This window comes from Priapulus caudatus, unplaced genomic scaffold (assembly GCF_000485595.1).
Source record: "Priapulus caudatus unplaced genomic scaffold, Priapulus_caudatus-5.0.1 Scaffold180, whole genome shotgun sequence".
In the NCBI taxonomy this organism is placed as follows: Eukaryota; Metazoa; Priapulida; class Priapulimorpha; order Priapulimorphida; family Priapulidae; genus Priapulus; species Priapulus caudatus.
The window spans coordinates 257,673-280,702 of record NW_014577241.1 but is presented as its reverse complement, the minus strand read 5'-3'; the positions used below and the strand labels follow the sequence as shown (position 1 = coordinate 280,702).

Sequence of the window (23,030 nt, the reverse complement as noted above, 5' to 3'; positions counted from 1 at the left end):
CGTGTGCCACAGACAAAGACTCGGCGTGTGCCACAGACAAAGACTTGGCGTGTGCCACAGACAAAGACTCGGCGTGTGCCACAGACAAAGAGGTTTGTTACACTACATGTGCGCTCATCGTATTTCTTGTATGGCCTGTCGTGACTGATAAAGTTACGTAAAACTTGCCATTTTGGCTGCAGTCTTCAATGGATCAAAAATTAATTTCTGCCACTGTGTATATGGAAGTGGCAATGGCATTTGCTGCTGTTTTTCAGGGCAGTGGTCAGCCTAAATTAGAGTTGCCGTCGTCAGTTTTTGGATCAGAAGTTGAGCACAAGGTTGGCTTGCTTAACAAAGCAGCCCCGAGTTCAGGCAAGTAAAATACGTTTTCTTTTATTCCGCCCGTTCTATATTGTTGTTCATCAGTGATATTTGGTCAGGGTGGAATGTCATAGTTTATGTCATCCTGACAGCACATCTACGTAGTAAAATCCATGTTCATTCATAAGTTTTCGTAAGTATCATAGCCATTCTGTCATCTAGATATACCAGAGTTGTTTCTCTGGGCTTTCCCCCATAATCTATTTTCAAACAGAAATCAAGCAACTGTGGGGCACAGTTGTGGTTTATATCAACCCAACAAACTGCAGTGCTAATGTTAAGATTTCTGCAAAATGTTCTTTAGGCCCAAAAGTCGACTGGGACCCAGATATTGTCGCCGCCTTAGATGACGATTTCGACTTCGATGGTTTAGATAATCAGTTGGAAGATGATTTTATCGTCAAGGCTAATGCACCTTTACAAGAAACGGACGAAGTTACAGCGTGAGTATTACAATCATTGCATTTTAAAAACCATGTTGTTATGTTTCACAACGTTAGTGTATGTTTAGTGGTTAAATTTTAAATACTTGGTTGCAGTCGCTATTTTCATATTTCGGTTATTCAGAGTAGCATGACTCATCGTTCGGGTGGAATTATTTTGTTTGTTTGTGGAAATGTGCATAATTATAAGGTATTTCATTTGCAGGGAGAAAGCCAGTGGATCAGATTACCTGAGCAGCAATGATGGGGATTGGGACACAGACGATGATGAAGAGGATGGAAGAGAGAAAGCATTTTGGGGCGAGGAAACTAGGTCTAGATTCACTGACTACTCGATTAGTTCATCTGTGATCAGGCGGAATGAAGGACTAACACTTCTAGATGACCGATTCGAGAAGGTATGCTTTCAGTGTCGATTTCTGTGTACAAGCAGTTAATTTGATTTCTATGGGGAAAGGCAAAGGTGATTTCCCCTCCATATTAAACACAGAGAACGAATGGAATTGGACATAACAGGTGTTGATGCCAACACAGGTTATTGTTGGGAATTCTAGAGATATCTAGTTATTCTATTGTTAGAGATATAATTTTATGTATGCGTATGGTTTGTGACACACAGAATATGTATTGTCATATGATAAAACGATTTTAATTTTTAATCGGCTGTGTAGAATATTGGTTCCTGCATGGCATTAACCTCGTAGATTAACCTCATCCAAAGGCAGTAATTGATGTTAGTATGTTTACCCCTTAATCTGTGGCAGCTTAGTGAAGGCTTTTCTGTCCATATGCATGTTGTGAATGATGTATTTGATAAATGTATCAGATATTTGAGGAGTATGATGAGGAGGAGATTGGAGCGTTGGACCAGGAAGAACTTGAGGGATGTATTCACCCTGGGAGTGAAGTTCTCAACAGTGTCCTAGATGGTTACGAAAAAGAACAGCAGGCAAAGTAATGCACTTTTCTGTTAGCGGAAGCGCTAAAGGTCTAAGTTGTGAGAATAGGTTATTAAAATGGTTGTCTCTATTATTGAGAGATACAATCCGCTGAACCTTGTGAATTTGTTGCGCTATTGGAGGAATGAGATTTTTTGGATTTAATTTGTTGCATATTGTATTCCAGGTTTCTATGGTATTGTTTTTATTTCGTTCGAGTTTCTTTTGATAGTAACTATTCGTTTATCTAGTATGTTCTATTATGTAAGAACTGTCCAGTAGTGCCTTCTACTGGCAAAATTTATTACAAAGAATGGTATGAAAAATGATATCACTTTTAATTACAAAGGTATTTTAATCAATACTTAATTGTAATCAATTTTAGTAAATGCAAAGAGATTGCGTCGAAGCCTATCCATACAGCTGGAGAGGAAGAGCTGAGTAGTACTGAGGATGAGGATGAGGCAGAGGAGTTAGTGAAGATGGTGCAGCCAGAGAAGGAACAATGGGATTGTGAATCTATCCTTAGCACCTACTCCAACCTATACAATCATCCAAAAGTTATCAAGGAGCCATCTAAGGCAAGTAGAAAATATTGTATTTGTAGATTTTATTTATCACTAGATCAGTCAGTCTTTATCATTAATAAACAAATGATAGCTTGTGTCTTAGTAGGAAGAGGATGATGAGTCACCCAGGTTTATTATTTGGCAAAAACTGCTTCGATATTACTAGAACATATTCCTGATGTTGGTCTAATATGCTGTGATGTGCAAAACTGCTAACCCTATAAGACTTGAGTATGTCAAGTATCTTAATCCTTGTAACAATTTTCTTACACTAGCCAAAGGCAATCAAACTGAATGCAAGAACTGGAATTCCTAGTGACGTTCTTAAAAAGAGGGGTCTCACGCAACGACAGCTTAGGGATCTGGAAAATCAGCCTGAAAAAGATGTAAATGAGATTGAGATGGCAGCACCATCTAGTGCACGACGAAACGATGAGACACCTGAAGAGCGCAAGCAGAGAAAATTGGCAGTGAAACAGGAAAGGAAGGTGAGGGGGGTGTTGGTGGATATATCTGTTGATTTTATAACATTTTAATTGAAATTTTGCATCACTTCTGCAGTTTATCATCTTAAGGCTATTAATTATGTGGCTGTTTACTGTAGCTCTGCATGTCTTTTTTGGCTTTTCAGGAAAGGCGGCAAGAGAAGAAGCTGAACAAGATGGCGTTTAAAGAAGAAGAGAAGCGACAAAGCAAGATGAACGTAGCCTCGCAGATAAACCAAAACAGCATCAAGTTAAATGAAGGGTTATAGCATAAATTAGGAACAAAATTAGGGCCATTTTATAGAGAAAAATGTACTGACGTATTTAAGAGATCCCTGTCTTATTTTCTAATAGACAGTTCAACATCAGCAATGGTACACTTGTCACTTATGGTCCCATGGGTGCAGCCTGTTGTTTTATAATATGCAGAAAGCCTGATTTGGCTACGTGCATCTCTGCAAAGGAACCTTCAACCCTCCCTAATAATAATGATAGGTTCTTTGCGTAAACTTCTCTAAGATATCAGGCATAATGCATGATGTTGGTTATAACATGTTGGATGGTGCAACTAAGGTATCATGACAAGTGGATGATTGTGTACTGTGTTACTGGTGTCTGTATATTGTGATAAATGTCCATAAAATGATCCAGGTAGTCTGCTATACTAGGTGCTGCGGCACTCATATATTATTTTTGAAATGCTACTGGGTGCTGCTGGTGATCTTAACACTAAGTAACAGTTGTACTTTCATGAATATCAATAACATCAGATAAAAAATTCCCTAATATAGTGTGCATGCTTTCTAAATCACTGTTCTCCATGCGAGTAGTCGCAATGATTTCAAAAACTGGTGTCATTCAAAAATTGTGACGTAACATTGTTGTCGCAACAGCTGGTAGCTTTTTTAAAGTCTTTTTTGGTATTGTAGATCTGTTAATGGTTTTGTGTATAAAGAAATACATCATTACATGTAAATAAACAACGTCTCAAATTAATTTTGGTGTCGTTTTACATTTTTATCTTACTATGACACTTATCTTATGAATACTTTTGCAATGTGTCCTGATCTAAAGAAATTTATAGTACAGAATAGTATATACAAATAAAAAAACATTTGTACATCATTAGTATGCACAATATACATGTCATAATTTGGTATCTATGACAAGCAATCTCATGTCTAGGAATATAAACATTTTCTTCTGCAATCCGCAAGTTGATAAACGTTTACTCTCCCATTCTTCGTTACAGTCCCTTGGGCATTGAAGAATGTTTATTACTGGTTAGGAACATAATTATGGTAAGGGGTCTCTTGGCAGACGGCTTTATGTGTCTGTGCATAAAAACGCAAGAACGTAGCCGTCGATGGTGAGCTGTCACACAATAAAGGAGTCGCCTACGCCTACTCCTTAACCCTAACCCTAACCCTAACCACATCAAATAGTTACCAGGGTACGTTCCGGCAGTACCCTGGGGAACATAGACCCTATGAGCTCTAGTAATGTATACAAATGACATTATGAGTTTATTATATAGACTATATATAATATATATACATAAATTTACTTGTGTAAATACATATAAATATCGTTTATATTATACACTCCTGGTGATATCAGGAGTGTAATATTAGAGTCTATATTACGGTTTATTTTATATAGCTATGCGCACTTTCTAATTATTTTTCACGCGAGATGGCGCCAAAGAGTCATATTTTAACAAAAAAATTCAAGTGTCATTGGATGGTGGCGCCGGCACCGAAAAAGCGGCATATTTTGGAACGAGTGCGAAATTCCGAGTGAGCATCCATAAAATGCTTAGTATTCACTGTTTTTATGTTGATGAACTTCATCACTGAGTCTGCCTTCTTTGAATTTTTTACGTTAAATTTAATTAAACGAAATGGAAGGTGCTGAAGGAGGAGGCGATTCACTCGGGGAATCTTTCTTAAACAGCAGTACCCAATATGTTGGTAAGTAATGATGCTCGGATTAGCAGTATTTTAGACAACAAAATGAACAAACCGGCGCAGTAGGAACACACTGTCACTGTGTGTGTAGTGTAGGCGTGTTATTCGCACTACCGTAGTAGAAGGTCTGTAATAGACTGATAGAGACATAAGACAAGACAAGAGTAACGTTTACTTAGCTAGTGTTTTACTAAATCTCTAATACAATACATGAAGTCTCAGTGTACTACCGAAAGAAAAGAGCGTTTCTACTACATAGGGTAGTACCCGTATCACGCACTTACACCTTTTCTCAGCGGGTGTCCTGTACAAAGGTCTCCGAGGAGCGGCTGCTCCCACTATTTATACGGCGTTTCCTCTTCTACGTCACCTCTCGTTTTAGCTTCCTTTCTGGCCAACCGGCCGTACTAAATAAGGTGGGGTGAGTATTACAACTGCTACATTACACTACCGAATAAGGTGGGGGTGCGTATTTCCCCTTGGCTCGGATCCATAGTCCGATTCTGGCCCCTGGTTCATCATCTGGTCGGTGTCTAGGTTGTCACAATCCGCAAGAACTCGTGGAACCTGAGCCGTGGGTTTCGGTTATTGCGTTCTCTCCCGCGCTCTCGGCTCCTTGATCTGGAGTCCGCTCCCAGCCTGTTGTGACATCTCTACCGACACCGAGGCGGCAAGATTGCGTTTCCCGCATCGCCCTCGCTTTCCGTGGCGTGTGGGCTTCGCCCGCTCACAGTAGATTCACATTGACACTGACAGTTGCACCGACAGACACAACCTACGTGATTGATTCTGTCTTACACACACTTTCATTACTTATTGTGTGTCCTTAGTACGTAGGAAGTTATGTAGGTTTTACGATTCTTATATACACTTTGATGTACTGCAACCCATAACAAAATAATTGTGTTTTACCACTGGCACTGCCACTATTTAAATTGACTATTTTATCATGGGGATAAATTTAGGACGTGGATATTCGTCCGAGCATCGGACACCTGTTTGTATGCGCTATTTGTCTGAGAAGTTGTTGCGCATGCGTTGTTCATGTTGTATTACATAAATGTAATATAATGCTAGTCTAGGGAGGCACCTACTCCCTAACCACGCCTACTCTCTAACTCTAACCCTAATCCTAACCCCAGCACTAACTCTAACACTAACTATAAACCGACTCGGTTCTCTTATTATACGCTCGGTTTCGTTTATATACGCGAGTGATAGTACCAAACACTATCTATGGTGTATAACCACATACGCAACGCATGTATGCAGGGGCGTCACAGCCATAGGGCTGCTGTAGCAAAACGCTACTAGCCCCCAGCCTATAAGGGCAAAAAATCATAAATCTAAAGGGTAGATAGCATTTTAGAGCATCTAGATTTAAAAATTTGCCCCAGACCCCCACTTCACACTTCCTACCTCCAGCACTTGTGCCGTGCGCCTGCGGCATGCTACATGAACAGCGCATGCGCAACAACTGCTCGGACGAATAGCGCATACGAACAGGTGTCCGATGCTCGGACGAATATCCACGTCGATAAATTTATGGACCATACACAATTATTTATTTTTAATGAACAATGTCTTATGGCTGGGCCGATTATTTCTAACCATTAATTTTGTAGTGGAGGAGGAGAATGGACTCGTGAAGGCAGACGACGGGGATGGAGACAAGTCGGATCAGATGCACGATCAAGCGTGCTTTACGCCATTCAGAGAGCAGGTTAGCTACATAGCAAGTCACCAGTATAGATGGATGCTGCTGTTTTTCTACCGGTGCCTCATGGATCTTAATACACGAGAGATTGTTTTCTCTCTAAACTGTCATTAATACTAATGTATTATCTTCAATGTAAATATATATAGATCTAGAAATGCAATCATATCATATATATCAGGGGTTAATAATAACAATTTGTCATTATTAACCCCTGATATATATCATATTTGATATAATTGTGAATGAGATGGATTTTGCTTTTACAGGATAGATTTTTGCCGATAGCAAATGTCAGCAGAATAATGAAGAACACTATACCAGATACTGGAAAGGTATTATGAATTTAATTTACATGGAAAACTATAATAGCTAGAATATAATACAATATCACATTGGCGTTAAATATCTGTTACAGTTTTTTTTTACCAATTTCTGGTAGACCAAATTGTTTGCTGTGTCAGAGGCCAGGCGGATGTACAGACATTAATTACTCTCTATGTGTTTCTGTGTTTTCTAGATAGCCAAAGATGCTAAAGAATGCATGCAGGAGTGTGTTTCCGAATTCATCAGTTTCATCACCAGCGAGTATCCTTGTAAACGTCGTTGTAGTTAGATGATGATTAGATGAGGTCGAAGCAGATTTGTGATGGTGCTGAGAAAGCAGAATCAATCTGGTTGTGGTGTAAATTTACGAATTGATGCCGTTTCTTCACTTTAAGAATTGGACGTGTGATATTCCCAGGACCTAAACCTGTGGCTGGAGTCCAGCATGCGTCGCACATCCAGCAGATATTTTTATAATTTTTCTTTCTGAAGCATCAATGATGAGAGGTATTCTCTTCAAGAGCACATAAATTATTTATGTATAAACAAATGTCTACAAGCTAATAGATTATTTGCTCATTGTGTTGTCACACGTCAAACGTGAGCGGGCGTGTTAGCTGGGCGTTCATAGTCCTTATCGGAGGTTTGCCGTAGAGCGAGCGACCGCTGTCAGCAGGAGAAGAGAAAGACGATCAATGGCGAGGACATTCTATTCGCGATGTCAACGTTGGGCTTTGACAGTTACGTAGAACCCCTGAAACTCTACCTGCAGAAATACCGAGAGGTTTGTTCCACGTTAGATATTATAATTATGTTCTGTTCATCTCCAATAAACTATACAAAATTAAAAACAAACGCATTCAACAGAGGGTTTCTTTGCGTGCCATTGGCTGGGGCTTTATTTTTGACTAATTGCAAGGAAATGTTCAGAATGATCTTGTTTATATATTAGTATCACAAGGGCTGTGGAAGACCAATTATACGTATATACCGTACACCAACACATCTGTACTGTACTTTCTTTCTGCTCCACTTATTCTTTCAATGTGCCTGATAGTGTCATTGCTGTCATGACTTGTCTGTAACGAATTTTGTAACTCTGCCGGCACAATCAAAAGGTTGTGGAGCATAGACACGTGGTGTTAGCAAACCTTGTCAATTGTCGTGTTTGAGGTGATGAAGGGAGAGAAGGGATACGGCGGTGCGTCGATGGAAGCTTCAGGCGGCTTGGAGGATATTAACGAGGACTCTTACTGTAAGTTATTCATGGATGTGATTAATATAATTATTTCATAGTGATATGCTGTGGGAAATAGCGGGTTGAAATCGTCATGAGGTCGAAGATGAAGTGCTCCCCCTGTTTTACTTACCACCTCCTTAGTTTGACATCAGAAAAAATGTGATAATGTTCAGCAGGTAACACAATAGCATTGATTACATCACTCTAGCAATCACTTGTGTTGATATGTGTTATGATGTGGACTTAACTAATCTTCAGGGCAGGTAGTTCATTAGACACCCTCGATCTAACGTAAACTTCTACCCCCCCCCCCGTAATTATAAATGCATTTGTTAATAATAAAGATGTGTTTTGCATATCAGTGCTAATTATCGCGTGATGGCGTTGTTTTGCAGCGGCGCAGACTCTGACGGCGACAATGTTGGAACAGACGACATCGGGTCAGCCGGGAATCGTCTACGCGACGGGCGACACGACATTGCAGCTGACCACAGCCGACCAGCAGGTCGCTGGACAGAACATCATCTATACAACCACTCAGTTTCCTACCGTCAATCAGGTAGAGTGAGTGAGTGAGTGAGTGAGTGAGGTGGAGGATGAATACTCGGCGACTGCGGTGACGTGTTTGTCGTCTGCCGTGGTTTCCGTGGTAACTAATGTGTGCTCGACCTATTTTGAATAGTGATTGCACATTTTCTCGTGTGTTAACCTCAGTAATCTTGGTTTATACATCATTATGGAAGCATTAGGTATTTAATCCAAGGTTTAATCTATTTCTGGAAGTGCTCGTATTTTACGTGAGTCACAAACTCATTGTTTCGCATGTATTCTTGCTTCTTAGTTCTTACGTTCTTGCGTTTTAGTTGCAGCTTGGATGATGCGAGCGTGCGTGCGTGAGCCATCAGGGACACCGACAAGACTGAGAGAAGCTGAGGCGAAGCTGAGGCGAAGCTGTACATAGTATTATTAATGTTTGCACCATCGTCGACCGTGTAAATACATCAGTAGAAGTCACCGTCTGTGGAGTAGCATCACGTGTTTTCCGTATCAGTGCCCTGCCCTGCAGCAACCGAAATCCTGCCATCTTCAATCGCGTCTCGTATTTAGTAACCACTGAAAATGGGGATTTTTGTACCTTTTTAATATAGTTTCCTGTACGATAGCAAATTAAGTTTCCGAGTATTGGCATTATATTGTCGAACGAAAAATAGTCGAGATTGTTTGATTCTCCATTGCTTTTCATATTTATCTATTCATCGGCTGCAGTGTTTCTGTCTTTAATGTTAAGCCCAGGTCCGCTTTAATGTCATGTAAAATGTGAAGTCAGTGTGGACCAGACACCATTTATGTTTGTGTTTGCACGTAGAGGTCAGTTCTGTAATGAACAAAAATATACCAGTATACCATAATAACAAATGCAATTACGTAGTAGGAAATGAGTTTGTAACTATGGTCTCCTCATAATATCTATTTATCTACCATCAATGTTGTCAACTTAATTCATTAAAAATAAATTAAGGACCATTTTATACACAACTGTATGCATTTCAGTTTTATCATTTAGGATTTTTCACTTCATTCTGCTGTAGTATATGAAATAAACATTGTGAAATAATGGATGCACAGGTGTTTGTGATGAGAGCAATTAAATTCTGCTAATTGCATTTATTTACTTAAGATTTACATTGCCAAAGAGGCAAAGGAAAAAGGACTGCATAGATATATAACAAATACCATCGAATATTTCACCCAAGTACAATAGTAATCTCAATAACCACACGGATGTAAAATTATGTCCTATAAGATTTTCCAGACTAGTTGAATGATAATCTAATCGTCTAGGGAATATACGAGTTGGAAAAGCCAAATTTACAGATTTTGTAATAGAATCGTCAAGAGGGCGACCAGCCATTCTAGTGTTCTTGGCCACCGTATTGAGGCCATTGAGCCGTCTATACTGTAACAAGGTACATTAAATGCTTGATCAAACTATGTAATGACACACGACAGCTGATCTTGCAACATAAATGGAACCCTGCGCCAGCAAAGATAACCCTACTCGAGTATTTACAAACAAAACACTGCACGTGTGGCTATGCGTGCACTATCGCTACGGGCATGGACGTAAAAACGTATAAATAACACAAGTTCACACAAAACTACAATCTTGCAAGCGGACCACCTGTCTACAACAAGAGAACAGTAGAAATGGCTGGTTGCCCACGCTGTCTTAATGCTTGAGGTAAATAAGATTAAGAGAATCACGAGATACCATCGTGTATATTATACTTGTCATGAAATGACGTTAAAGCGGTTAAGCCAAGCTTTAATAACAAATGTAAGGTGCCTTTTATCAAGCTGTATTTACAATTCATGTCTTGTACTGGATAAAATACAGTAATGGTAAATCAAGTATGGTAAATCAGACCAAAAAATTTCCCCACTTCAGGTGATACAAACCAAGCAGTGATAAAATTAAGGAATAATAAAATTCATCATCTATCAATTTCTTTCTGAACATTCCTTCGACTGAGCCTCGCAAGAAACTGCTTTCGTCATAACTCGACATAATCTCGTCATTACTGTTAAAGCAAACAGTAAAACAGCAGGACCAACCAATAGACTCAGATGTCAGAAGGCATCTATCACATGCACAGCATTAATGTCGCCACGGAAACCGGTCAGGCGCCAACGTCTTACGTACAAAAACAACAGAGCATTCAAGAACCTGCCTAACAAAACAATACAAAAATACGTGGCTTTACCCAGCATTTACACGATTAAATACCATATACACAACAACACAAGCCATAACAATTCAACTAAAAATGTCCGTCCACAGAAGTGGCCGGGGTCAATTTCACCGCAGCAGCTATGGCTATTGCTTGAGAGAGCATCCCCACCTCTCTGGCTGGACACTTGCAAGCACTCATCGTTTATCATGTCTTTGCTCTCTGGAAAAATACCTGCACAACAAACGAACCTTGCTAATTAACACTGACCTATCGTTGCTTAATGTGTGATGCATGAGAACCTAGCATCTCATTCCAACTAGCAAGCATCGAAATTGATGTACATATTAATGGTACTCGCACCAATTGGGATTAGCACACTTACCTTCAAGTAGCTTTTAAACACTTTCTGGTCTGACTTCAGAGCAAGACAATATTCCTGAAACAAGGAGCAGATACTACGTTTATATTAACTCTTATATTTCTGAACGTTAAGCTTCTGGAATCTGAAGCTTTTGAATCACTGGAGTAATAACTAAAAAATAAAACTAATAACTAACTAAACAAACAGTCTAAGCTCATTCTCTATACATTCCAGTTTGATGTTAGTTACATGGTTTATATACCAGAAGTCCCCAGCATTGCATTTGACTGCTGAAAGACGTTGTCATATCTACACGCATGCCTACCTGGATGACCTCTGGCGCCACCTGCATTGTAGGCAAATAACTATTCTGCAAGTAGCGGATGCACTCGTCTCCCTAAAATAAACATGAAAGTCAGTTACTGACACTTATATTGTATTGCCATCAATCACAGATGCTAACATTAACTCGCCATGAAATCACAAACGTTCTACCAAACTAGGAGAGTCAAAACGACGGCAGCAGGATCAATAATTATCTCATTTTCTTCGGCAAAGTACACCATACACTCCAATCATAGTATTCGCTCAGATTTCTACAGAATATATAGTCTCACAGACACGTATAGTTTTACAAATGGTTGCGTGCAATGGGAAAAGCATGAAGCGAATCCAGTCTTCACACTGCATTGACATACAGAAGCAACAAGCCTCGCATGGTGCCTCTCACATACCCTCTTGTCAGCGATAGTTTTCAGACACAGCGCACACTCGTTCAGCGCTAGCACTGTCTGTGCGTCCTGAAGGTCGAAGGTTGTTCTGAGCGGAGCCATGAAGCAGGCGGGCAATATGCTCTTGTACATGAAGTCGACGAATCCCTGAACGCTGTCGTCCGTTCCCCAGGACTCAACCAGCCTGCGCAGGATGTTGAAACACGTCTTCTGCGCCTGTGAACGACGAGAAAGAATTCATCTCAATTAAAACATACTCATTATCATTACTGTTGTTTTTAATGGTTTTGCTTATTCTATTGATTGATTGACATTTGCCTTCTTCCTAATAATACTATAATTACGATTACAATTTATATGCGTACTATGATATTGTATCTCCTTCCCAAGCAAGACAGCAGCACTTCAAAAATGGAAACTGATAATAAACCAGCATCAGGAATCAGAAATCATGGAAGAAGCCAGAGCAGGAAGTGCAACTGTACAGCTGTATAGTGAGCCTGGTCATATATATATACCAATTAGTTTTATAATAAGCGAGGCTATACTTACGACAGGGTCAGGTGAGTTCACAGCACCATGGATTACAGTAGACAACACTTCCTGCATGTCCTGTGGAGCTGAAATAAGAAATCCCAGTTTAAACCGTAAAACTGACCCTGCATTGAACGATTAAAGTTGACCGTTCATTCATTCTTCTGTAATCTTCTCTCATTCCAACATCTATCTAGACTGCATTAACCCGGCGCACGCAGAAATATGAGATTACGGTCAAGACGGCACAATAACATGAACACACGTACATCCACACATACATTCACAACAACAACAACAACAACAACAACAACAACAACAACAACAACAGCAACAACAGCTCCAGAAGTCACCCCGATAATGTGCCACATAAACGCCGGCAACCCCTGCCCCACACCCTCCTCACCTTGCTTGGCTATGACCTCTGTGACCCCCACCCCTGCCCCCGCCCTCCTCACCTTGCTTCGCTATGACCTCCGTGACCCCGTTGTTGATGAGCGACGACAGGAAGAGGAAGTAGCTGCGCTGGAGCGTCTCGGCGTCGCGCCGAGCCTGAAGGTCGTTGTCGGGCGCCGGCACGCTCAGCACGGAGAACACGGTGCGCACAAACGGCATGAACACCTGCTGCAACAGCGGCACCACCAACTTCTGCGGGGGAGAAAAGACGGGGATCGTGTCACGAATATTGCGGGCTTAAAACTGTGTAAAATGTGGGAATAGATGGGGGAAGGCATGGTAGTGTTATGTATCGTGAGCTTAGAATTATGTAATACGTGGAAATAGAAGGAGAACCCATCGTAGTAACGTGTATCGTGGCTTAACTGTCTAAAATTTCGAAATACAAGGGGAAAGCATTGTAGTGTCACGTATCGTGATCTTAAAATATTGTAACATGTGGGAAGAGAGGGAGATTGCATCGTAGTAACGTTTATTGCAGGCTAAAACTGTGTCAAATGTGTGAATAGACAGGGAAGGCGACATAGCATCATGTATCGTGGCCTAAAACAGTGTAAAACGTGGGAAAAGACAAAGTACGATGGTGGAAACTCCGGTCCAGACCTCATTCCCGTTAATTGAGAAATAGAGAATTAGATCAGCCCTCAGCCAAGGATACACAATCCACTACCAGCATTCTAAGCCACACGCACCATCGCACCGTGACGCGGCGACGAATCAGGACGAGCACGATCGCGACAAACAAAAATCGCGACCTTTGCTGTGACCTCTGCTGACCTTGAACTTGGCGACGATCTGGTTGATGAGCGGGATGAACTCCTGGATGCTGCGAGCGTCGCTGCGCTGCAGCAGCGCTTCCACGGCAACGGGAATGTACGGCATCACGTCGTCTTCCAAACACACGACCATCCGGTGCAGGTACTGCCGCACGCCCGACTGCACCGGCGCCACCTGCACGGGCACGGACAACGCCGTCAGGAAAACCTGCGGAGCGGGCGAGAAAATATTTGCATTACGGACGCGTGCGTGATCGTAGCTCTATGCTGCAATCAAGGATCAGTTCGTAAGACATGTGTGAAACATTCGTTGGTGGATATGTGAAGGATACCTCAGCCTACGTCTTCATCCTACGCAATAAACGTAGTTGATTTACCCAATTAACTCATTAGTTAGAACATACCTCAAACTACAACCTAAATGTTGGGTCCAATCAAGTCTAATTAAGGCCAGTCAGCTAAATGCAGCTTATGCTAAATGCCCCCCCCCCACCACACACACAGAAGTTACATGACACTTCCTCACTTCTGTTTACAAACTCCCTTTACTGAACTTAAACTGTGACTAAACTACAATTGACAGCCGACAGATAAAAACGTCTGATTGTTTTACCCTGCTCTACCCCGTCTAGTCACAACCACCTGTATATATTGCCGTTACCTGAAGTGTTTCTGTGTATGCCTCCACGCAGCCACATTGTTTCATCGGCTGCTGGTTGGAGAAAGCCTTGCTCGTACGACTGAAGAGAAACATCGTGGGTTCAATACTTCCAATCACACAAAACAACCAAACCCAACTAACAAAACGAAACTTTACTACTGCATAGTAAGATTTATAATTATTCCAACGGTAATTCCCGACAGAATCAAATATGGAAACAAGAAAAATATTGAAATTAAAAAAATGCAGCGACAAAGAAGACAGGTGGTGCTACCTGGCGAAGGCCATGGCTTGAGCGAGAGCATCTGCTATCAGCTGCTGTCGTTGCTCGTTGTTTTCTAGCGCCAGCTTCTCCAGAAGCTCGGAGAATTTCCTGACTATGGGAGCGAGCAGACTCTTCATAAACAGTTGCTTCTTCTGGGAAATCATAAACACGAGATAAGTTAACACACAGTGGGTAAATGCATACAGGTTAGGGTTAGAGTTAGAAACATGCAGCAAGGTTGTTACATACATGATAGGTAACCCAGGTAAATGCAAGTTCACAAGTCCATGAAAAGATTTAGCTCAAAGATGTACTTTTATTAGAGTTACTGCCACGTTTACCAACACTATTACTAACATTTAAAAAGCATAAAAAGCCTTCGTATTACCTGTGGTTCAAAGCTGCTACTAACAATAAGCACAGCCGCTGCCTCGTACAAAAACAACTGATCATCCGGGGACAACAATAGTTCAATGCCATTCTCAGCAGGTGGCACCACCAGTAGGTCCTCGAGCTGTTTCAGTATGTCCTCGACAAACGGCTGCAGATGCGCCCTGGTGGCAACAGAGTAAAATGATCATTAAGTGCAGGGAAAAGCAGAAAGCAAAATGTTCACAGAATTAGTAACAATTACAAGAACCAAAAGAATTACATAGATCATATAGAATTAATTATACTAAATTATTTCCTTATACACAATTTTATGATCGAAGTAGGCTATGGTAGAAATAACCAAATCATTTAAGTTTGTTCATAAAATTCTGAAATTATACCCCTCATCCCTCAGAGCAGACAAACAATTTGTGTCGCAACCCCAAAAAAGTGGCAGGGTCAACAACTTTTTTTCCATCTTTCACTCACTTTGAAGACTTGATGAAACGGGAGAACAGGTACGACACTCGACTTCTCACCCTGCAGCTCTGGTGGTGCAGCCCTCGACTGTCAAGGAACGCAACCTAAGTAACAAAGCACACACAGCTCCAATCAAAATCAAAATCAAATCAAATCACAAGCAATCTAATGGAATATAACAATGGACTGGACTGTCTTTTCTGACGGTGAGAAGCTTGCAAGCTCACATATCTTTACCACTTTACCATCTTTAAATTAATAAATAAACAAATAAAATAATTAATCAATTTAATCAATTACATAATGGCACGTCATGAGCGTGATTGATGTCTGGTACTAACGTTGCATCTTCACGTACAGGTGGTACGCTTACCATTACTTCACGTACAGGTGGTACGCTTACCATTACTTCCGGCACCTGGTCCGACTCGCAGTTGAAGTATTTCTCGTAGCGCACGACGGTTTCAAAGAACTGCAGCTGCACAGCCGTGTGGCTGTAGCGACTAACGTGACTACTGATGAGCTGTAACACGACGAACAACGTCATCATCATCACGGAGCAATAAAATATAGCGCTGCACCCTGATACTCGGCTCAAATCATTTTCGTACCACAGATAGAATCATTGTAGCTCTACACAAGTCAAGATTCAACTGGTTTTTATAGTACAATTGTTATCAAGCATTCTACTATCTGGTGATGACACAATTCCTGTTGTAGTTTTCCAATGGAGAGCACTAAATCACACTCAACTTCAATTTCACTATTTACCCAAAACTGTCAGTTACCAATTTCAATTGTAGTCAGTAGCTACGCAAAAAACACTCCCACACCCAGGAAGAAATAATGAGGTAGCATATTAAGCATGCACAAACATGTAGGCATGTACATCCATATATATCCTCATCACAGTATTACGAGCCAACTCACCAATCGCATCATCTCTTTGAGTGCAACGACTTTGTTGTCATCCCCAATGAAGTGGTTACCCTGGCTGGCCTGAAAACATGTAATGACCTATTTATATTCACAAATAACATCGGTTTCATAGTTTTAATATGATTTGCCCTACTAGTCAGGACATACTTGTCATAGATGAATGCATATCATAAAAAAAGATGCATTTGGCCATATCAAATAAATCTATAACAATGCCTACAACATTGAATGGAAGTTTAAACTATAAGATATACTCAAACCATTTTGTTGAACTACAGCGATCGCATATAATAAAGTATTAAAATTAAAGATGGCGCCACGGCCCACACACCGGAAGAGCCTCCCCAATGTTATACAGTAGAAAAATGGCCAGTTCGACATCCTCAAACTTGGCAGAATCCCATTGTTGCAGTGTACTTGTAACAACACTGTGCACCATCAGCAGTACCATCCCTCTATCCTACAGCATAAAACACATACATAGCATCAGCCTTCTAGAAACAGGCTCACATCGCTCGTCCAGCAAATGCAAGGCAGCACACATACAGGCTGTATACTGCAAGAAAATTACAGAAACATAGACGAGATATAAGGATAATCTAAGTGAGGTGAAGGGACCAAAGTTCAAAAACTAACTAAACAAACAGTCTAGCTCATTCTCGCCTACATTCAGTTTGATGTTTAGTTACTATGGTTTTATATACCAGAAGTCCCAGCATTGCATTGGGACTGCTGAAAGACATTGTTTTATGATCTACCGCAATGGCCTACTTGGATGACCTCTTGGCGCACCTGCATTGTAGGCCAAATAAACTGATTCGCAAGTAGCGGCATGCACTCGTCTCCCTAATAATAAACATGAAAGTCAGTTACTGACACTCATATTGTATTGCATCAATCACTGCATGCCTAACATTAACTCGCCACTGAAATCACAAACGTTTACCAAAACATAGGCGCAGTCAAACGCGGCAGGCAGGATCGAATAATTATCTCATTTTCTTGGGCATAAATACCACCAATCCACTCCAATCATATTATTCGCTTCAGCATTTCTACACACATTATAGTGTCACAGACACGTATGTATTACAAATGGTTGCGTGCAATGGGAAAACCATGAAAGCGAATCGAGTCTTCACACTGCCCATGACATACAGAGCGACAAGCCTCGCATTGGCTGCCTCTCACATACCCTCTTGTCAGCGATAGTTTTCAGCGACACAGCGCACACTCGTCAGCGCATAGCACTGTCTGCTGCGTCCTGAAGGGCGCGAAGGTCGGTCTGAGCGCGAGCCATAGAGCAGGCGGCGCAATATGCTCTTGTACTTGAAGTCGACGGAATCCCTGAACGCTGTCGGTCCGTTCCCCAGGACTCAAACCAGCCTGCGCAGGATGTTGAAAACACGTCTTTGCGGCTTGTGAACGACGAAGAAGAATTCATCTCGTATTTAAAACATAATCGATTATCATTACTTTTGTTATTTATAATGGTTTTGCTTATTCTATGATTGATTGACATTTGCCTTCTTCCTAATAATCTTATAATTACGTATTTACAATTTATATGCTGTACTATGATATTGTATCTCTTCCCAGCAGACCAGCAGCACTTCAAAATGGAACTGATAATAAACCCAGATCAGGAATCAGAAATCATTTGAAGAAGCAGAGCCAGGGAGTGCAATCTGATACAGCTGTATAGTGCAGCCTGCGTCATATATATATACAATTAGTTTTATTAATAAGCGTCAGGCTATACTTTACGACAGGGTCAGCGTTGAGTTCACCAGCACCATGGATTGACCAGTAGGACAACACTCCTGCACATGTCCTGCCTGGAGCTGATAATAAGGAAATCCAGTTTAAACCGTAAAAACTGGACCTGCACCGTTGAACGATTAAAGATTGACCTTCATTCATTTTCTGTAAATCTTCTCTCATTTCCACATCTATCTAGGCACTGCATTAACCGCGCGCACGCAGAAATATGAGATTCGGTTTCAAGGACGGCACTAATAACTGACAACACGCTACATCCACACATACATCCACAAACAAGCAACAAACAGACAACACAATCAGCTCTCCAGAAGTTCACCTGCCGATTAATGTGCACATAACGCCGGCCAATCCTGCCCCACACCTCCTCTTCTTGCTTGGCTATGTACCTCTGTGCACCCCACCCCCTGTCCTCCTACCTTTTGGCTATTACCTCTGTGACCCTCCGCCCCCACGCTCCTCGACCTTGCTTGGCTATGGACCTCTGCTGACCCCCACCCCACCCTCCTCACCTGCCTTGGTTGACCTCATTGTGACCCCACCCCACCCTCCTCACCTTGCTTGGCTATGACCTCTGTCGACCCCCACCCCCACCCTCCTCACTTGCTTGGCTATGACCTCTGCTGACCCCCCCACGTTCCTCACCTTGCTTGGCGGTATGACCTCCGTGACCCCCACCCCTGCCCCCCGCCTCCTCACTCTTGCCTCGCTATGGACCTCCGCTGACCCCGTTGTTGATGCAGCGACGACAGGAAGAGGAAGTAGCTGCCGCTGGAGGTTCTCGGCATCGCGCCGAGCCTGAATGGTCGGTTGCTCGGGGCGGCGGGACGCTCAGCACGGAACACGGCTGCCACAATACGGCATGAATCACCTGGTGCAAACAGCGGCACCACCAACTTCTGCGGCGAGAAAAAAGCACCGGGATCGTGTCACAATATTGGGGCTTAAAACTGTGTTAAAATGGTGGAATAGATGGCGCGAAGGCATGGTAGTGTTATGTATCGTTGAGCTTAATTATTGTAATACGTGGAAATAGAAGGAGAACCCGATCGTAGTAACGTGGCTATCTGTGGCTAACTGTCTAAAGATTTCGAAATATCAAGGAGGCAAAGCACTGTAGTGGTCAGGCTATCGTGATCTTAAAATATTTTTTTTTTAAACATGGTGGGAAGGAGTAGGACGATTCCATCGTAGTAACGTTTATTGCAGGTAAAACTGTGTCAAATGGGTGTGAATAGACAGGAAGGCGACAAGGCGTCATGTATCGTGGCCTTAAAACAGTGTTAAAACGTTGGGAAAAGACAAAGTACGATGGTGGAAACTCCGCTCAGACCTCATTCCGTTAATGAGAATAGCAGAATTAGATCAGCCCTCAGCCAAACGGCATCACAATCCACTACACAAGCATTCTAAAGCGACTACGCGCCATCGCACCGCTGACGCCGGCCCGACGCAATCGGGACGCAGCACGATCGCGACAAACAAAATCGCGACCTTAGCTGCGGACCTCTGCTGACTTGAACTGGCGATCGATCTGGTGATGGGCGGGATGAACTCCTGGATGCTGCCCGAGCCGTCGGCTGCGCGCTTGCAGCAGGCGCTTCCACGGTCAGGCGGGAATGTACCCGCTATCAGTCGTCGTCCTCCAAACACACGACCATCCGGCCGTGCAGATACTGCGCACGCCCCCGACTGCACCTGCGCCACTGCACGGGCACGGACAACGGCCGTCAGGAACACCTGCGGAGTCGGCGAGAAAATATTGCATTACGGACGCCTCTCCGTTCGCGTTGATCTAGCTCTTATGCCTGCCATCAAGGATCCACTTCGTAGAATTGTGCGCGAAAACATGCGTTGGTGCGATATGTGGATAGGATTACCTCAGCCTACGTCTTCATCCTACGCAATAAACGTAGTTGATTTACCAATTAAACTCACCTTAGTTTAGCCACACATACCTCAAACTACAAACCTAAATGTTGGCGTCAATCAAGTTCTAATTAAGGCCAGTCAGCTAAAATGCGAGCTTATTGCTAAATGCCCCCCCCCCCCACACACACAGGAGTTACATGACACTTCCTCACTTCTGTTTACAAATCTCCTTTTACTGAACTTAAACTGTGACTAAACTACAATTGACAGCGACAGATAAAACGTCGATTGTTTTACCCTGCTCTACCCCGTCTAGTCACAACCACCTGTACTATTATTGCCGTTACCTGAAGTGTTTCTGATGTATGGCCTCCACGCAGCCCATCTGTGTCATCGGCTGCTCGGAGATGTTGGCAGAAGCCTTGCTCGTCGACGACCTTGCAGAGAAACATTCGTGGGTTCGAATACTGTCAATCACACGCAAAACAACCAAACCCAACTAACAAAACAAACTTTTATACTGCCATACCGTAAGATTTAATTATTCAACCTACAAGCTGCATCTGACTATGTCAGATGAGCTAAAAACAAACTTTAAAAAGCCTACCTACCTACCCAAACTTTTCAGCCTGGGTCGAGTGAGGGCAAACAAAGATTTTTTTAATTGTGGCCTAAACAACTTGTTACATCGCATCGCGCAACGATTCACGAAAGTGACCTATAAGGTACCTACCTCAGAATCAAAGTTATAAGAGTCATCGTACTTCATCTTTGTAATCACAGTGTAAAGCATAGTCTGAAAACAAGTAACACGGTTAGTTGCCCAGCCCCACTCTCTCAAACTGCACTCAGAAACGAGTATAACAAAAAATATGTAAACCAAACCGTTTTTAGAACCTAATGGTTTTTTTCAAGTGCTGCAATCTACATGATAAATCTAGCTACGATGGAGAGAGAAAACCGTCCATCTAGCCAAATACGTAACTACGCACATAGACGCTGACTCGTCTCTATTCGTCGAGTATTACCTCTACGTTTTGTCGCAGAGTCTGTGACAGATCCGACGTTGTTCGCGTCTTGAGCAGCGCAACATAATCCGACGCAAACTCACACACCGCAGTTGAGACATCGTCGTCGTCGTTGCCTAGGAAACGCAGCATCAGCGGCACGTACTTCTCGATGGACTGCAGCTGAGCCGGACCTTCGGCCGTCGTTTTCGCTGACTTTGACGTCCTGCGCACAGCGACGAGAAAAAAAACCATTGAGCTCACCGAGTCTTTCCGAACATTATGTCGCGTCCGCGCCTCGTGACACAACATCACCAATAACGTAGTAGAACTTTGTAATATATAGTAATGCAATAGTAATAATAATATATAGTATAGTATTTGTAATATGTAATATAGACAGAAAAACGGATAATAAAACCTTGTGATTTTATTTCAGCGGGTGTAAGTCTACCGTTACAAACATGTTTGAAACGTACTGCAAAACATACACACAGATCGATATACATGTGAAACCGATGCTGGTGAGGAAGCTGATTTGTTTTTTTTCTCCGTAAGATGCTTTGTTTTCAGCTAATAGTATAGAGCTAGTACGAGGCGATTAGGGAGATTTTCTTACTTGTTGAAGCCAAGCAGTAGCTGGTTCCCTGCGGTATTTACAAACGCTGCCAGCTTCACCAAATAATCAGCATCTTCGTCCTGCTCGCAAAGAAAACACATTTTCATTGGTGAAACATCTGACAACTTCTTGCAGCAACGTGGTTCTTCTCTCATCCCAAGAAAAATTTAATTCACCAAAAGGCATGCTATCAGGTGGCGTGGTGGGGGCTGAAGAGGGCTGAAGAGGGAGTTAACCAAGGAGGCAAAAAACGAGAGAGAGAGAGAGAGAGAGAGAGAGAGAGAGATCAGAAGAGAGCAAGAATAGAACGAACAAGAGAAGAGGAAGGGAGCTGGGAGGACGATGATACAGTGAGAGAGGTGGAGAAGCACGATGTACATAAACATCACCTCGGCAAGGTTGAAAATGCCAGCATTCTCCAGCACAGTCATCAGTGAATCGATCAGCTTCATCTTCGCGCAGGCGTCCATGCCTTTACTAATAATTTCCTTGAAGCAATCAGCAGCACTCTCTCTCAGCATCGGCATCGACATATAACGAACCTGCAAGCAAACACACCCGTGTCATTCTACGGGGGGAAAAAACACCAACTACCTCAGTTGCAGTTACTCAACAACAATACCTGACGACCATTGGTCAGGGGTTCGTTAACGTATGCATGTGTGACAGCATGTGCCGTACCATGGTGGTCGAATAATCTACTACATGTGTCACTGTGATAGATTACAGACGTGCGACACATCCTACACGTGTCATGTGAGGAGTTTGACAGCCGAGTAAACAGACAATTTCCTCATCCGCTAAAATGCACAAAACATCAATGTATGATCTAGCCATTCTGCCACACGAATTGAAGGCAATGGAGTCGAAACGTAACAGTTTGCACGGCACCGAATACGGAATACGTACAAACGTTGGGATGAACCTGTCGTTTGCAATCAAGTTGATGTCAATCCACGATATGTAGTGGCCGACTGCTTCCAGACACATACACGTCTGCTCTGGATGTGAGGTTTCATATGTCGTCTGCAACACAACACGGTGGTGTCATATCTTTCCCCATAATTTCAAGGTCGATGAGTAAGATCAGCGAGATGAGGTTACAACAGAACAAATATAGGACACTCACAAGTATTTGGTACCAGGAATCTACCAAGGCCGGCACGCACTGTTCTCGCATAGCATCCTTTATCACAGTATTTCTCTCCACCTCCTGTAATCAATACAAATACATGTCATATACATTTTTCTCACACAGCCAGGCATAGCTGTTGCCAATCATTGCTACTCGGGGTAGGATTACTGCAGCACGCCCACAGTAACTACCCAGTCACTACACAGTCACTACTCAGTCACTACACAGTCACTACACAGTCACTACACAGTCA

The 23,030-nt window shown here is 42.4% G+C and overlaps 3 protein-coding genes across 4 annotated transcripts in view; 2 read left to right on the top strand and 1 right to left on the bottom strand.

Annotated features, from left to right (window-relative positions):
• Window positions 1-3,794, top strand: part of LOC106806822 (protein LTV1 homolog) — a 19,082-nt gene extending 15,288 nt beyond the window's left edge. The window contains exons 4-10 of the mRNA XM_014808940.1: window positions 258-354; window positions 668-806; window positions 1,012-1,204; window positions 1,633-1,760; window positions 2,130-2,325; window positions 2,589-2,801; window positions 2,945-3,794. Of these exons, the coding sequence (XP_014664426.1) occupies window positions 258-354; window positions 668-806; window positions 1,012-1,204; window positions 1,633-1,760; window positions 2,130-2,325; window positions 2,589-2,801; window positions 2,945-3,067 (1,089 nt within the window). The 3' untranslated portion in view covers window positions 3,068-3,794. The remainder of the gene's footprint in view (window positions 1-257; window positions 355-667; window positions 807-1,011; window positions 1,205-1,632; window positions 1,761-2,129; window positions 2,326-2,588; window positions 2,802-2,944) is intronic.
• A 796-nt stretch (window positions 3,795-4,590) lies between these two features.
• On the top strand, window positions 4,591-9,588 carry LOC106806823 (nuclear transcription factor Y subunit beta-like). Of its 2 annotated transcripts, none has more exons than XM_014808943.1 (8): window positions 4,591-4,771; window positions 6,394-6,491; window positions 6,755-6,820; window positions 7,006-7,073; window positions 7,467-7,596; window positions 7,995-8,067; window positions 8,448-8,611; window positions 8,916-9,588. In XM_014808943.1, the coding sequence occupies exons 1-8, from the start codon at window positions 4,702-4,704 to the stop codon at window positions 8,928-8,930; spliced, it is 684 nt and encodes a 227-aa protein (XP_014664429.1). In that variant the 5' UTR covers window positions 4,591-4,701; the 3' UTR covers window positions 8,931-9,588. The 2 variants fall into 2 exon arrangements, with proteins under 2 accessions (XP_014664429.1, XP_014664428.1); XM_014808942.1 differs by having other exon boundaries at window positions 4,592-4,771; window positions 7,986-8,067.
• A 93-nt stretch (window positions 9,589-9,681) lies between these two features.
• Window positions 9,682-23,030, bottom strand: part of LOC106806803 (exportin-T-like) — a 19,020-nt gene continuing 5,671 nt past the window's right edge. Inside the window, exons 12-36 of the mRNA XM_014808883.1 lie at window positions 22,772-22,855; window positions 22,552-22,668; window positions 22,032-22,184; window positions 21,643-21,722; window positions 21,045-21,249; window positions 20,750-20,812; window positions 20,364-20,483; window positions 19,579-19,884; window positions 18,872-19,043; window positions 17,595-17,737; window positions 17,134-17,208; window positions 16,694-16,822; window positions 16,354-16,422; window positions 15,827-15,946; window positions 15,433-15,527; window positions 14,960-15,125; window positions 14,581-14,723; window positions 14,307-14,385; window positions 13,647-13,853; window positions 12,872-13,061; window positions 12,432-12,499; window positions 11,883-12,095; window positions 11,474-11,545; window positions 11,170-11,223; window positions 9,682-11,018 (exon numbers count right to left, since the gene is read on the bottom strand). Coding sequence (XP_014664369.1) covers window positions 10,992-11,018; window positions 11,170-11,223; window positions 11,474-11,545; window positions 11,883-12,095; window positions 12,432-12,499; window positions 12,872-13,061; window positions 13,647-13,853; window positions 14,307-14,385; window positions 14,581-14,723; window positions 14,960-15,125; window positions 15,433-15,527; window positions 15,827-15,946; window positions 16,354-16,422; window positions 16,694-16,822; window positions 17,134-17,208; window positions 17,595-17,737; window positions 18,872-19,043; window positions 19,579-19,884; window positions 20,364-20,483; window positions 20,750-20,812; window positions 21,045-21,249; window positions 21,643-21,722; window positions 22,032-22,184; window positions 22,552-22,668; window positions 22,772-22,855 — 3,150 coding nt within the window. The 3' untranslated portion in view covers window positions 9,682-10,991. The remainder of the gene's footprint in view (window positions 11,019-11,169; window positions 11,224-11,473; window positions 11,546-11,882; window positions 12,096-12,431; window positions 12,500-12,871; window positions 13,062-13,646; window positions 13,854-14,306; window positions 14,386-14,580; window positions 14,724-14,959; window positions 15,126-15,432; window positions 15,528-15,826; window positions 15,947-16,353; window positions 16,423-16,693; window positions 16,823-17,133; window positions 17,209-17,594; window positions 17,738-18,871; window positions 19,044-19,578; window positions 19,885-20,363; window positions 20,484-20,749; window positions 20,813-21,044; window positions 21,250-21,642; window positions 21,723-22,031; window positions 22,185-22,551; window positions 22,669-22,771; window positions 22,856-23,030) is intronic.

What these genes read in the sequence shown, in the direction of transcription:
- LOC106806823 (XM_014808942.1), top strand. Translation starts at nt 4,702, where the DNA reads ATGGAAGGTGCTGAAGGAGGAGGCGATTCACTCGGGGAATCTTTCTTA. An exon ending in ATCAGTTTCATCACCAGCGA is followed by an intron (nt 7,074 to 7,466) that starts GTATCCTTGTAA and finishes GGTTTGCCGTAG; the next exon opens with AGCGAGCGACCGCTGTCAGC. An exon ending in ACCTGCAGAAATACCGAGAG is followed by an intron (nt 7,597 to 7,985) that starts GTTTGTTCCACG and finishes GTCGTGTTTGAG; the next exon opens with GTGATGAAGGGAGAGAAGGG.